The sequence below is a fragment of the Nomascus leucogenys genome, chromosome 1a, assembly GCF_006542625.1.
Source record: "Nomascus leucogenys isolate Asia chromosome 1a, Asia_NLE_v1, whole genome shotgun sequence".
Taxonomy (NCBI): Eukaryota; Metazoa; Chordata; class Mammalia; order Primates; family Hylobatidae; genus Nomascus; species Nomascus leucogenys.
Genome location: NC_044381.1, coordinates 63,038,414 through 63,053,835, shown reverse-complemented (window position 1 = coordinate 63,053,835; position 15,422 = coordinate 63,038,414). Strand labels below are relative to the sequence as shown.

The 15,422-nt window shown below is 39.7% G+C and overlaps 1 protein-coding gene across 16 annotated transcripts in view; it reads right to left on the bottom strand.

The window, feature by feature from the left end:
• TRPM3 (transient receptor potential cation channel subfamily M member 3) overlaps positions 1-15,422 on the bottom strand; it is a 920,678-nt gene that overhangs the window by 238,351 nt on the left and 666,905 nt on the right. For all 16 annotated transcript variants that reach the window (XM_030810005.1, XM_030810016.1, XM_030810007.1 and 13 more), the window contains exon 7: positions 1,228-1,402. In XM_030810005.1, coding sequence (XP_030665865.1) covers positions 1,228-1,402 — 175 coding nt within the window. The remainder of the gene's footprint in view (positions 1-1,227; positions 1,403-15,422) is intronic.

Below are 15,422 nucleotides of genomic sequence, written 5' to 3'. Positions count from 1 at the left end.
GGTTCATCTACTAACTAGGTAGGCGTACTGTTTTAATGGCTTATGTGGAGTACTGGGCTGCTGTCAAAGATGAGGAAGGGGATGGGGAGAGATGGGATGGTACTGACTTGCCATGCTCAGTCTCTATTTAAATAAAGCAGGCTGGGTACAAGAGGGATGGGTATGAGAGGGATGGAGGAGGGAGCATCCTGCTGTAGGTAAGGTCACTTGTATTTTTGTTTTGTAATACTTGTCTACTTACTAGACTTACTGTGAGCATCTTGAGAGTGGCAATTAATTGTATGTTTTTCTTTTTTACATCTTAATGTTTGGCCTAGTACATGGCACCCAGGAAACACTTAATGTATATTTATAAAAGGCATGAATAAAAGACCATCATCTCATTTGGGGCTTTCCCCTCCCCAAAAATTTCATGTGATAGGGGAATTGATTAGATTAGGAAGTTCTTACTTAAAACATCAATGGCTCCCCTGAGTTTTACCCGCTTAATCTCACTCACACCTTGGGATGGTTTATTTTGATCTAATAATCTGCAAGAGTGCCTGGATTTCAGCATTTGCTCAATGGGAAGTTGGATTGGAGGGGAGTGCTGTGAAGGGGGGATCTTTCCTGGGGTTGGGGGTTTTGGACTGTTGAAAGTAGCATTAGGAGCCTAACAGACCAAGGAAAGGGCACGAGGGGTTCAAGAGGAGTTTACAAAGGACCAGAGTAGTGACCATTAGAGATTTGACTTTCCCAGCCCGTGTAGAGAAGCCTGATGGTACGGTCTACCACATATCTTCACAGTGGCTTCGCAATGCTGGTGTTTGGAGGCCAAGCCTGGAAGCTGAACAACCCAGCTTCTCTGAAGTTACCAACCTGATCCATCTGGTACAGACTGGCTGTGCTTCATGTGTTAAAACTCAATTCCTGCTTCTCCTTACTGGGAGGAGGAGAAGGAGATACGAAGAGAAGAAAAAGGAGACCACAGCCTATGACCTCCTCTCTTTTCCTCACCCTTTTCATTATCCGTGTAGCTTTCATAGAATTTCCCACTACATAGGACATTTATAATATGTTTCTCTGTTCTTCACCACAGCCCTCCCATGACAGACATTTTTTAGACAATTTGTTCATAGCTTGTTTTGATCTGAGGTCTTGGTTGAGCTACTGAAAACATAATCCACTCATACCCTCGTTTCCAAACAGGCTTTAAGGTTCTTCCACGGGGCCTGGAAAGTTACCTACCCGCCTTCTTCTGAGTATTTATGCCCAAAGGCCAGGATGTCCGATGCCCGTCCACTCCCATCACAGACAACCACCGGCACGGGAGGGGTGTCTCGAAGGTATTCCAAAACAATCGAGATCACGTTGGGTCCTCCTTCCACTATGAGTGCCACCACGGGAACACCTTGACCGATTCCTGCATTAAAAAAGGAAAAGAAAAGGAAAAAAAGAGAAAAGAACACAAAGCCAGCAAACCAAAGAAACAAAAAGAGAAACAAAAAGCACAAACTAAAATTACTGAGAACGGGGGAGGTAGCAACATATGAAGGGATACAGTACTGAGCAAAAATTTACAGAAAACGCTTCAGCCAAATTTTCCCACCAGAAAGTCTATTTGACTTTGCCCTCTCCCGTCAGCTCTCAGGATGCTGGGGTCAGTGAAGGCATGGGGTTTCATACTTTACAGGGGAGGGCCTGGGGTGAGGAGGGAGAAAAAGAAATTAGTCAACAGACAAAGCACCAGACCAGCAACCAAGAGCGTGGAAGCCGAACATGATCTGAAGCAAGTCTTATCTTTCCAATGAGTCTGTTTCCTATATGAAAAGTAGGAAGTTAAAAAATGCCACCTGAAGTTATCACAGGGGTAAGAAAATGCCTACATGGCTCTTTTTATTAAACACTATCAAAATCAGCTGGGGACATATTTTAACTTGTTGAATCAACTACTGGCTGAATTCTGGGTCTGTCTTTGACCATAGATGATCAGATTGATTATTAATTTTATTTTTTTTGATGAGTCTGTTTCCTATATGAAAAGTAGGAGTTAAAAAATGCCACCTCCCTGAAGTTATCACAGGGGTAAGAAAATGCCTACATGGCTTTTTTTATTAAACACTATCAAAATCAGCTGGGGACATATTTTAACTTGTTAAATCAACTACTGGGTGAATTCTGGGTCTATCTTTGACCATAGATGATCAGGCTGATTATTAATTTTTTTTTTTTTTGAGATGGAGTCTCACTCTGTTGTCCAGGCTGGAGTGCAGTGGCACAATCTCAGCACACTGCAACTTCTGCTTCCCAGGTTCAAGCAATTCTCCTGCCTCAGTCTCCGAAGTAGCTGGGATTACAGGCACGTCCACCATGCTCAGCTAATTTTTGTATGATTATTGATTCTTAACAGCACGATTGTCAAGATGAATTACCCAGGAGATACGGTATCTGCCATCTGCCATTATTGCAACTGCCACTACTGAGCAAGGAGCTAGGCACGTGATGTGAGTTCAGTAAACATTTATTGGATTCAGTTGAATTAAGTGTTTCCCAAAAGTATTTAAGCTATTTATGCTGAGCCAGAAGATATTGCTGTTTTCAGGTGAAAATTGCTTTAATTGCTGTATGCATGGTTCAACCTAACCTTAAAGAGAAATAATAAAATCAAATGTCCATGAGAGACATGATGAGAAAGAAGAATTCATTTTTAAGTGACATTTCAAGTATGATTTATCATTGAATAACTGCCTTTTGTTCAATTTGGTATCACATTGTATTTTTTCTCTCTGCTGCCTCAGAATAGTTAAGGAATTGAGCAGTACCATAAAAATGAGCTGACCTTAGAGGGCACACACAGCAGTTATCTTAAAAAAGAAATAATCAAAATTCTGTACTGCTCCCATAAATATAAACTAAAATAAAACAACTCTTGGACATCTGAGTTCTCCCTTTTACTTCTTTTGCTATGCTTTTATCTGATGTCAAGAAACTGCTTCCCCGTAATGAGTAATAGTTTAGGATTTGGTTTCTTGCTTGGGTAAAAGATATTTTTGACTTATGTGACCTGTTTTACTTCTAAAGTATAAATACTTTAGTCTCCTAGGGCTTTATCTCCTTTAACTTGATGTTTTTCCTGGTGTGATTTTCATCTTAAAAGAATGATCCAAATTGCCAGTTACACAAAAGTGGGTGCTGTCTTGCATGTCCACTTAAAACACGTAAAAGAAAATGATGATTGTTGATCAAGGCAAGATGCCAAGATTTCTTTCAGTTCCTACAGGGAACTGGGAGAGACAAGTGACCTGGAGACCCATTCGTTTTCTGTGGATGGGGAGGTCTTGAGAATTACTCTTTCAAATCCAAGGAGAGGGAAGTGAAAGGCCTTGCTGTTCTGTTTTGACCCAGGAGCCCTTAGTGACTCAAAGGATAGGTCGCCTTAAGGCTCTCTTTGGGTGTCTGTAAAGGAGACAGTTTCCTTATTGCTGCTGATTATGAAGATTGAGTAAATTCCTGTTGAAAGGTACTTTAAAGATTAAGGGCTGGCCAGGCACGGTGGCTCATGCCTGTAATCCCAGCACTTCGGAAGGCCAAGGTGGGCGGTTCACCAAAGGCCGGGAGTTTGAGAACAGCCTGGCCAACATGGCGAAACCCTGTCACTACTAAAAATACCGGAAAAAAAAAAATTAGCTGGGCATGGTGGCAGGTGCCTGTAATCCCAGCTGCTTGGGAGGCTAAGGCTGGAGAACTGCTTGAACCTGGGAGGCAGAGGCTGTAGTGAGCCAGATCTCACGATTGTGCTCCAGCCTGGGCAGCAAGAGTGAAACTCCATTTCAAAAAATAAAGTAAAAACAAAAACAGATTAAGGGCTAACTTGAAATGTTAATACAACATTTCTCTTTGGGAGGAGAATTTGCTCTCATAAAAATATCCACCCCATAGGGATTTGTATTTTATAACATGCCTTCAAAAAGGTAGCCTATTTTCCATTGTTAAAAGTTATTTTATGAAGTATTTCCCAAAGTATTATGTTGGTGCAAAAGTAATTGTGTTTTTTGCCATGCTATTTATTTTTTTCCCTGGATTTGCTTTAGCACATGCTCCTATGTCATTGACTTTGTATTAAGGAACAATACCCTATACCTGCTGTTTTATATCAGATGATATATTTAGACCCCTTCTAAGATCTTCTAAGACATCCTAGAATTTGCCAAGTTCTAGGACTCTTGGATTCTGTTGGTGGAATCTTTACTCCAGCTCACAGACCAAGTGTGATCCACTCAGTGTTCTCGTGGAGGCAGAAGTACTTAGCATGGACCTTCTACCGTGTTCCAGTGATCTGGCATCTACAAGACAGCAGGAAAGATGGCTGGAAACCTCCTCTCCCTTTGAGAGCATACATAATTAAAAGATCAAATCTCATAGGTTGATTTGTTTGAGAGTAATACATGGTCAGTTTATTCTCTGTCAATATATTTGTCAATGTATCAAAATATTATAACTTTTGGAAGTACAGAAAGATTTTCAGGAAAATGATTTCCTATATTTGAAGTAAAACTAATTACCAATTAAAATGATGAAAACAAACATATTAATCCAGAGCTGAACACACACACAGACACACACACACACACACAGTCAAATTTGGTGCCAAAAATTGAATGGAGCAAACTGTCATCTTTTTCATAAATATTGAATATATCTATGCTTCCAAATTCTCTCTTATTTTTTTCAGTGATAATACATGGACATTTGTTCCATGGATAACAAAAGCCTTTATAGGCTACAAACAAAAGCAGTTTTGAATTTCTTAGTTATGAGAGGTAGAAAATCAAACTATGCCTAAAACTATCATGCTTAGTGTAACTTAACCAAGATATGTTAACATTAAACCTTTCTGTCAGGTCACACACACACTTACACACATACACATATTGTCTTTATTTCTGGCAAAAGAAAATGACATCAGATAACTAGTAATGACCTAAAGTAGTCTGTAGCCTATTCTTAGAATATGTTTGTGAATTTTATGAAAGCTAGGGACCCGTTCTCCAGAAAAGTAAACATACATGTGGGTAGACACAAAAATGTTTCTACGCAATTTGAGGGGCTTTATGGATTCTTGAAACCTATCTTAGCTGATCATAAGCCTGTGAATACTTTGTTAATGGACCCTTGCAAAACCCCACCCTAAATTAAGCACATTGATACATCTGCAAAAGACATCTGTTTGTGTTGTTTTGTGAAACTCACTGAGGCCTCTGACACAAGTTCTAGGATAAATTTTTGAACAAAATTATATGCCCAGGAGGACTATATCCTATTATTACTGCCCAGTTATATTGATTGGCTAAACCTTCCACAGTGAAACACTGTGTAAAGCAGTGGTCTCCAACCTTTTTGACACCAGGGACCGGTTTCATGGAAGACAATTTTTCCATGGACGCCGGAGGCGGGAAGGTTTTGGGATGGTTCAAGTGCATTGCATTTATTATGCACTTTACTTATATTATTATTACATTGTAATATATAATAAAATAATTATACAAGTCACCATAATGTAGAATCAGTGGGAGCCCTGAGCTTGCTTTCCCATCTAGGGTTCCCATGGTCCCATCTAGGCATAATGGGAGACTGTGACAGATCATCAGGCATTAGGTTCTCATAAGGAGCACACAACCTAGATACCGTATATGCACAGTTCACAATAGGGCTCACGCTCCTATGCAGCTGATCTGAGAGGAGGCAGAGTTCAGGTGATAATGTGAGTGATGGGGAGTGACTGTAAATACAGACGAAGCTTCGCTCACTTGCCAGCCACTCACCTATGGCCTGGCTCCTAATAGGACATAGACCGGTACCAGTCTGCAGACAGGGGGTTGGGGACTCCTGGTTAGAATATCACCCCACTCTCTCTCCATTCTCCTCTTTCTTGTTTTTTTTTCTGTTCACACTTTTTTTCTAAATTACAGCTCGAACACAGGATATTTAAACAACTTTAGCAAGATTCACAATCTTACAAATTAGAATCTGCAGGATAAGACTTCATAGAAAAGAAACAGCTTTTTAGAATGTCAAGAATGCTACATTTTTTATTTGTGACATAAAGAAAACATTTTGGGAATCCACTGCATATCCAGCTGGGCTGGATTCATAGGGCTCACTGCCATTTTCTTTATGCCCATAAAGAAACTGATGTAAGTCCCTTTGAAGAGCCTTACAAATTTGTGTCTCGCTCAGCTAAACCTACTGGTCATTCACTGAAAACAAATGAATAAAATAAAAGGTTGTTTAGATTTAATTTAAAAAATACAGTCTGTAGGAAAAAAAATTACCTAGATTCTTCCAGGTCCCTTTTTTGGTGAATACTTGTTATTTGGTTTTGGAATGAAGTAAGCCTTAGTTGACTGCAGTCATTTTTCATTTTCTACCATCACCAAAGACTTGCCATAGTTCTCAGAACTTTCCATTAGAATTTTATTTGAGAGCAATGTAAGGTTGCTTTAAGCAGGAATAGGCAAGATGCTTGCCACACTCTCCAGCTTTTGCAATTTTGGAACTGGAAACATTAGAGCATACGAAAATGTCAGCTTGAGTAACAGGATTTAACAGCTCTGCATTCTACAGGGTTTTAGGTTACCCTAGGGCTTTCTAATTACATACTGAACCCTAAGTCCTTGCATAAGATAACCTCTTAGACTTTTGTCACATTTTGTTTCAACTGCTAGGCAATTCAGCCGGGGCTCCCAATAAAGCTAAAAGTGTCTAAATTGCCATAAGAAAAGACTGGGTGAGGCATTGTGAGGGAGAGAGGTGTCAGGAATGAAAGAATGTCTTAAAATTCTAGGGAGTCTTTCTTCTTCTTCTTTTTTAACAGCAATTAACTCTCTCTGCTGATATGAAACCATAATCTATGATCAGCTTAGCTATTTGTGAAAATATTTGGTGTGTAATAGTAAAATGCCTGGGTAAAATTTCAATCAAACTATATTAACTGTTAGGTTTTATGTCAAGGTCACCCACAGATGATCTAAAGTGCGTATGGGCCTGAAGGATAATCTATTTGCTGTTGGAAACTGGCTCACATTTACATGGAGATAGAGCATAGAAGATCATTCTCTACCTACATCTTAATGACTATAGGCCACAGATCATGATTATTACAGTATAGGTCACTTAAAAAGGGGATTTGCACTTTATGTGAGAGATAACTTCCTGAAGATCTTGAACAATTCCATACTAAGTCTATCAGTGGTGGCCAGATACTTGTGTTTACTAGCTAAAGCGTGTCCCAATAACATGAACACAGTTAGCAATTCCTTGCCTTGCCATCTCCAGGGTTACGTGATTTTTGTTGATTTAAATGTCTGTGTAGAGAATTCATGTACTTTGATATTATGCATCCATGGAGAGAGAGCAGTCAAGCTATTTTGCCTCATTTTAATGGGTAACAAATTAATATATACTTGAGAAATAATGGCTGAAGTTTGCACACTACCACAGCTCTTTACAAATAGTTTCAGAATTCGATTCTTGATGTCTTTAACTAATGCATCTCTTCTGTGGTCTGGAAAGTGTGAGATGAATTTATGAAAACTACATAAATCTGATAATCAGTTGTGCCTGAAAACATTCAAAAGTATTTTTTTTTCTTAGTAAGTTTAAGGTGCTTCTTACAATTAGGAAGATTCCCAGTTGTGAATACATGAATATTCAGGTACAACTGTGGAAATATTATTGTACAGACAGAGAATATTTTAATACATTATATTTTTGCAAAAGGAAATGTGACTAGAAACCTTTGAGCTATTTAGGAGCAGAGTGAGCCCAAGAAAACATCTAGGGATGACATTTGAAAATAAATGCATCTCATTTTAACTAGAATATCTCTTAGGTCTTCTATGGAGGCAGGTATTTTGGATATTGCCTTCATGTTATAGAGTTAGGAGAAATTATCTATTCAAGACAGCCTAACTATAACTGGAATGTGTCTGACCTTACTTGTAAATGGTTAATAAACTCAGATATCTTTTATTGAAAATCCATGATGTACCCAAGTGGTGAATGCCAGTCCCAATGCAAACCAATCCTGTACGCTATACAATTTTTTGCCACTATAATCCTGCACTTAAATTGATGCTCAGGAAAGCATTTGGAAATAGGAAGTACCACACAAGCTATTAAACAGTCGACACGCAACAAAATGTTTCACTTCTAAATACTTATGGTTCTCTAGACAGGAAGAAATTCCTTGAAAGATGGCTTGGGTCCTTCCCTGAGGTTGGAACTTCCCAAGGCATATGTTTCCAACCCACTTTGGGACTAGGCAAGGGTAAAAATAACATGAATTTCTTAAATGTCTTTTTCTCTTATTACCAGTTTCTATGGCAACTCCCTTACTGATATTTAACTTAATGGACCCCCTCTATGTACAATCTTTTCATATTTAAAGCTAATAACAATACTCCAGAATAACATGCTTGTATATTTTATCTTGGCATGTGAAATGTTAGCAAATTTGGCTGGAGATATGGGGATGTCAAGACACTGAAAATATAGAGTTTGGATTAATTAGAATGCCTTCCTCACACGGTGATAAAAAATCGAAAACTGATGGTGCATAGCGTATCTTTTCCTAGGGACTGAGAATGCAGAATATATTAAATTAATATGGCAAACTCTGCATTTTTTTTTCTGTTTGTTTTCAATACAGCTAAACAAATCTATTTTGTGCATTATCAGTGCTCCAGGCATTTTCACAGCAATCCTGTATTAACGCCCATTGATTGGCCTTCTTTTGGGGCACTGCCTTCTTGCTTTGCTTTTCTATCTAGTAATCAGAGGACAAAGAACAGAAGCCGGGCAGTGGATGAGTGGATTGAATGGGAAATCCTTTAAGCTAGCCAAAGAGGTCAGTGGGGCATGGGTACTGAAAACTCTCATGGTGTCCGCCCTATCCCCTCTCCCTTATCAGAGAACAGACCCGTCCACTGCATAGAAGGGGCAGCCCTGCTTGACTTTTTTCAAAGCTGGCTGGACTTACATGGATATCAGACCTGCAGTGAGCCAGATTTGCTTTCCTGGGATTGAAGTGGAGATCCTGAGCCCAAGGCCAGTAACTGGGAGATGGGCTTCCAGGGCATGCTTACTCGGGGAGTGAAGCCTCTGTTAGTGATTGTCCTCCAGACCAACCATGTGAGGAAGGTAAGTCAAGGAACAAAAAAGCCATATGCAGGTAGAGAACAAAGGAGCAGAGGGCACCATGGAGGGGAGAGATCACATGGCCCCAGGGAGAGGGAAGGAAGTGGTATGGGGGAGGAAGGAGGGAGAGAGGGGTGAGAAAAGAGAAAGAATCTATGAAAGAGAGGGAAAGAGAGGGAGAGAGAGAGAATAAAAGAGAATGAAAGAGAGCAGAAAAGAGAGAGGACATCTGTGAAAGAGATGAAGAGAAAATAAAAGAGAATGAAAGAGAGCAGAAAAGAGAGAGGGCATCTATGAAAGAGATGAAGAGAGAATAAAAGAGGGAGAGAGGAAGAGAGAAGGGAGGGGAGCCAAAGGGATACAGGAGAGAGAGAAAGAGGTGGAGAGACAGAAAGACAGAGAGAGAGAGAACTGATATAGCTGCGATTATTGGTAACTTTTCAGGCCTATTTATAGTCACTTGTCCATGGTTCCTGCAGAGAGTCCCATATTCACCAGGGGTAGACAAAGTTTTGCGTAAAGGCTACATAGTAAAAATTAATATTTTAGACATTGTAGGCCAAAGGGTAAAATAGAGAAAATTGTGCAGGTACTTACATAATAAGAGAGAAAAAAATTATACACAATTTTGTATAATTAAAATTCAAAATATAACTGAATATATGTATATGTTTTAAAATACAGGCTTACTAATAAAAATGGAATTTTTGTATAAATGCTGATGTTTGAATTTCATTTAGTTTTCATGCCACAAAATATTATTCTTTTATTTCCAAACATTTAAAAATATAAAAGAACTTCTTAGCCCATGAGCTAAATAAAAACAGGGTAGGCTATAATTTGCCAACCCTTCCTATAGGCATATTTCTGCCTCCTTATAAAAAATACCCATTTATGGTTGGGCACAATGGCTTATGCCCTAATCCCAGCACTTTGGGAGACCAAGGTGGGAGGATCACTTGAGCCCAGGAATTCAGGATCAGCCTGGGAAATATAGCAAGAACCTATCTCCACAAAAAATATTTTTAAAAATTAGTGGGGTTTGATAGCATGTGCCTCTAGTCCCAGCTACTCAGGACCCTGAGGGAGGAGAAGCACTTGAGCCTGGGAAGTCGAGGCTGCAGTAAGCCCTGAGGGTGCCATTGCACCAAAGCCTCAGTGACAGAGTGAGGCTTTGTCTCAAAGAAAAAAAGAAAAAAAAAAATATATATATATATAAAACATATGTATATGTATGTATATACACACATATAAACATATATACATATATACATACATATATATACCCCTTTATGTACTTTGCATGCGATTATCATGACCAAACATTCCTCTTCCCAGCCACCACTCTGCTTGCTCTAAGGCAGTCTTCACCTGTCCTTTATCCTGAAGGTCCACATGAGCTGTTTTCTAACTATGAAAACCTGGCAGGAAAAGAGTCAAGACAGTCCCTCACTTAGAATGATTCGACTTAAAATTTTTCAACTTTGCAATGATGCAAAAGTGATACATATTTAGTAGAAATCATACTTCTAGTACTCATACCACCATTCGTTTTTCATTTTCAATAAATTACATGAAATATTCAACACTTTGTTATATAATAGACTTTGTGTTAGATGATTGTACCCATGTGTAGGCTCATGTAAATGCTCTGGGCACGTTTAAGGTAAGCTAGGCTGTGCTGCGATGTTTGGCAGGTTGTGTATTAGTTGTGTTTTCAACTTAAAATCATTTGATTGGACATAACCCCATCATAATTGGAGGAGCGTCTGTACTTGGACTTGAGGGTCCTTCGTGTGAGAATTTGGGATAGCAGATTTTTTTTTTTAAGTGGGACTTTAAGATGAACTATTGAGGTCAATGCTGAGTGCAGGCCCAATACCCTGTTTAGTGTCAGGAGGGGCTTCCTTTCCAGCATAATTGATGATCGTGTGGGAAGACTGTTTACTATATGGGAAGCTACTCTGCATCTCTCACATAAAGAGAAAAGGAATCATCTGTGTGGTTTATCAAGAAACTTCACCCTGATAATGAAGGGCTTAAATCAGGTCTTTCCAAAGGTCTAAGACCCAGGGCAGAGAGAGCAATCACTCCTCTCTGAATATCCCCAGCTTCTGGAGAGCAGCACCACCTTCTACATTCCAATGAGGCTGGGCCTTTTGCCTGCTCCCTTCCTGGCAACATGGACCCCAAGACTTGCTTGATTGCAGTGGGCCTTCCTGAAGGGCTTTGCCCCTCACCACTCCCATCTCCATCCTGCACTCTGGAAGCCTTGGCCAGTCTCACTCTCTTAGAGGAGGCTTTTCCTTAGGCTTTGGGCTGCCTGTTTGCAACTGGGCAGAATCTTCTGTATTCTAATTCTCAGTTTCTGCTTTCTAGATCCATGACTGTCTTTTTCCCCATGTGCCTGCTGGCTTCCGTCGACTCCCGCTTTCCCTGATTCACTCTCAGCATGTGCTGCTCTATCTATTTTATCTCGCTGCTACTGTAAACCCCCAGAGCCTTGCTGGATTTTACAAAGCTAACAACATATAAGCTGGAGCCATTCACATCCTAGAAGGGCAGAAATGCATCTTGACATATATTGATACATAAAAAGTATACAGTTGGCCTTCTGCATCCATGGGTTCCACATCTGTGGCCTCAACCAACCAAAGATCAAAAATATTCTGAAAAAAAATTATTTCTGTACTGAATACATACAGATATTTTCTTTGTCCTCATTCCCTAAACAATAAAGCATAACAACTATTGTTGTAGCATTTACATTATATTAGGTACCATAAGTAATCTAGGGGTTATTTAAGATATCTGGAAGGGTGTGTGTAGCCTATATGAAAACACTATTTTATACAAGGGAATTGAGCATCCTCAGATTTTGGTATCTGTGGGAGATTTTGGAACCAATCCCCCATGGACATTGAGGGGTGTTTGCATATTGATATTTTATACAGCATTTAATACACAGAGTAGGTATATAATTCACAAAACTGTTTTGAATAATACATGAATTATTATTTATAAAGCACTTAGAGCCTGGCACTTAAGAGTTTTAGGCTTAAACACAAATATAAAGATGTTTATTTAGATTTATTAAGCTTATATAAAGTTTCTGGTTTAAATGTATAAATGATTCATGAAGAGAAAAGAAAAATGAATGCATTTTACACATTTAAACCGGAAGAAGGCTCTGGCAAACAAATAATTTGAAATAGCCTTCTCCAAAGTTTGAATATCCTCTCATGCAGACTGATAATATGCCAAATTATCAAATTCCCTTCTTGTGTGTCCAAAAGGCTAACATTTTCTGCTTTGGGATAGGTGGCCTTTTGTATCACTCCCCGAACGTCTTCCCCCAGGGGCCTCTCCTTATTCATCAACTGGCTTGTTAAGTCTTTCGAGTTCTATGGGTTGGAAGGAGATGTAAATGCTAAATAACAAAACCCATAAACCAACTCCAAGTGTATTATATACTCAGACAATAACTTAGCTTTTTACATAATCAATGGGAGCTGTTATTCCCTTGTAGCCAGATGGCTCTGATTGAAATATTCTGCTAATAATGTCAATACATTACCAGGACATCCAAGAAGCATTCCTCTGAATAATTTCAATAGAAAAAGGATGGCCAATCCCTTGGGCTGTAAGACAAGTATTACTTTCATAAAAGGGAAAAGCCAACATTATTTTCTTTGGAGCCATTGTTTGAAGGCTGAATCTTTTAATGTAATCGATCTAAGTCTACAAGAAAACTCTCCCAAACAAAGCTATAGTCTTAGTCTCTGCTCTGTGCAAAACCCACATCAAAAGTCAGATCTTGCCTCCTCAAATGTAATCGGAGTGGTTTTAACTCATTTTACTTTATAATACGCTACCCGTGCTCCCCTGCAAATGTTCCAGGATCTAAGTCCACAGCCCATACAAGTTCCTTGGCTTCTTGACAAAATTAATAAGGAGCAAAGCAGCTAAGGGAATTATGGATTGGAAAATCACAGAAAAGACCTGGCCCGTGTTTCAGGGACGAGCTAGGCAGGAAGGTGGGTGGTTATAGTGGGGAAATGTTGCTGGTGGTATGCATGTTAATTTGCGTTTTTCAAATTATAAAAATAAGTTTTTTCTTTGTACCTACTGAAAGAGACGGCAATTACTTCTACCTGTCCCAAATGCAAAAAGCTCTATTTTCTCTTCAAGGAATTTTGTTTTTGATGTTCTCTCTGCGAGAAACATATTCATCCTTCAGGTCCCAGGTTCAAAGACATTCTCATTGTGTGTTCTCATAGCATTTTCTTTTTAAAAGAAGCACACACCAATGAACATCCTTCATAAATTTGTCAATCAGCTATGATGGTATTAAAGAAAAACTTCTTATAGTGCCTTACATATAGCTTTTGAAGCTTTATTGCATTAATTACATGAGTAATGACTTTTGATGTGGGTTTTGAACAGAGCAGAGATGTCTAGGCATCTCTTTTCTCTATTAGGTATTTATTTCTGTATTACCAACATATCATACAATGCTCTACATGTTGTAGTTGCTCTCTGACATTTGGGGTACAAAGGAAGGCAGGGGGTTGGGCATGGTGGCTCATGCCTGTAATCCCAGCAATTTGGGAGGCTTAGGCAGGAGGATCACTTGAGCCCAGGAGTTCAAGACCAGCCTGGAAAACATAGGGAGCTCTTGTCTCTACAAAAAAATTTAAAAGTTAGCTGGGCATGGTGGTATGTGCCTTTAGTCCCAGCTACTTTGGAGGCTGAGGTGGGAGGATTGCTTGAGCCCGGGAGGTCGAGGCTGAAATGAGCTGTGATTGTGCCACTGTGCTTCAGCCTGGGTGATAGAGTGAGATCTTGTCTCTTAAAAAAACAAAAAGGTAGATAGGCTAAATGACAATGTAATTATTTCCACAGAAATTTTAAAATTATTTATGATAGGAGTAATTTTCTCCTCATCAACTGACCTGAGATGCAAAGTAGACAGATGTGATTTAAATTCTCATGAAATCAGGAATTATACCAAATGCCCAGTGTCTATGCTTATTGGTTTTCCTGTGGGCTACTGAGATTACTTCCTACCTGACTTCCCTAATATAAGGATCTTCACTTAACTGCTAGCTGTCGCTCACAAATACAGTCTTTCTGTAAAAATATAGTGGGTTTTTAGGAAAGGCCCATTGTTTTTAGGAAAAGCCCACTCCTTTAGTGTGATATGCAATACTCTCCTTGTTCTGCACCCAACCTTCGTCTCCCCATCTCCTTCCAGAGCTCTCTCTCCACCTGATCTTAGTCTCACCAGACTATCCTCACCATCTTCCATGTAGGATGATTTTTAAATTTTTCCTTTAGCCACACCAATTTTCAGATGAGTATCTTTCCTCACTCCTGGTTTCAAGAGAAGGAATTTTTCCTATGCACACCCTTGGACTTTCTCTGCCCCTTTACTCACTTGGCCACCTGGTGAATTTGAAAAGACTAACGGTTTGCTCAGCTCTGCCTGGCTCTGCTTCCTCTTGGCATCTGCCTGCTTTCAGAGAACCTGAGATCTCCCAGCTCCTCCAGGAGCCCAGACTGAAGATGTGCAGTGAGGTGAGGAGGTGAAGACTCAACATGGGATTCTGCCCAATTTTGGAGTGTCATTAAGCCCACTTGGCCAATAAAACTAAAGTCCCATCTGTTCACTTGTCCACTACAAGTAATTTTCAATGATATCTTGGGTTCCACCAAGTACTTCTTTTATTTCTCAAATTGGTCAGAACTTGGATGCAGAAAAGGAGTACTATTTCTTTCTTTCTTTATATCTTGAGATAGGGTCTCACTCCATAACCCCGGTTGGAGTGCAGTGGCATGATCTTGGCTCACTGCCGCCTTGACTTCCCAGGCTCAACTGATCCTCCAACATCAGCCTACAGAGTAGCTGAGACCACAGGCAGGCACCACCACACCCGGCTAATTTCTATATTTTGTGTAGAGACAGAGTTTCGCCATGTTGCCCAGGCTGGTCTAGAACTCCTGGGCTCAAGTGATCTGCCTGCCTTGACCTCTCAACGTTTTGGGATTACAGGTGTGAACCACCATGCCTGGGCCCCTGGGGGTACTATTTAGCCCCTCAGAGACCCCTAAGTCAAACTTCATAGTTCAAATGTTACCAGTTCCTGAGGCCCTTCCTAACTTCTTCAGCAAGTATTAATCATTCATTACTTTATGATCCCATTTTCTTTTAAAAGAATGTCTTTTGGTGATTATTGTATTCT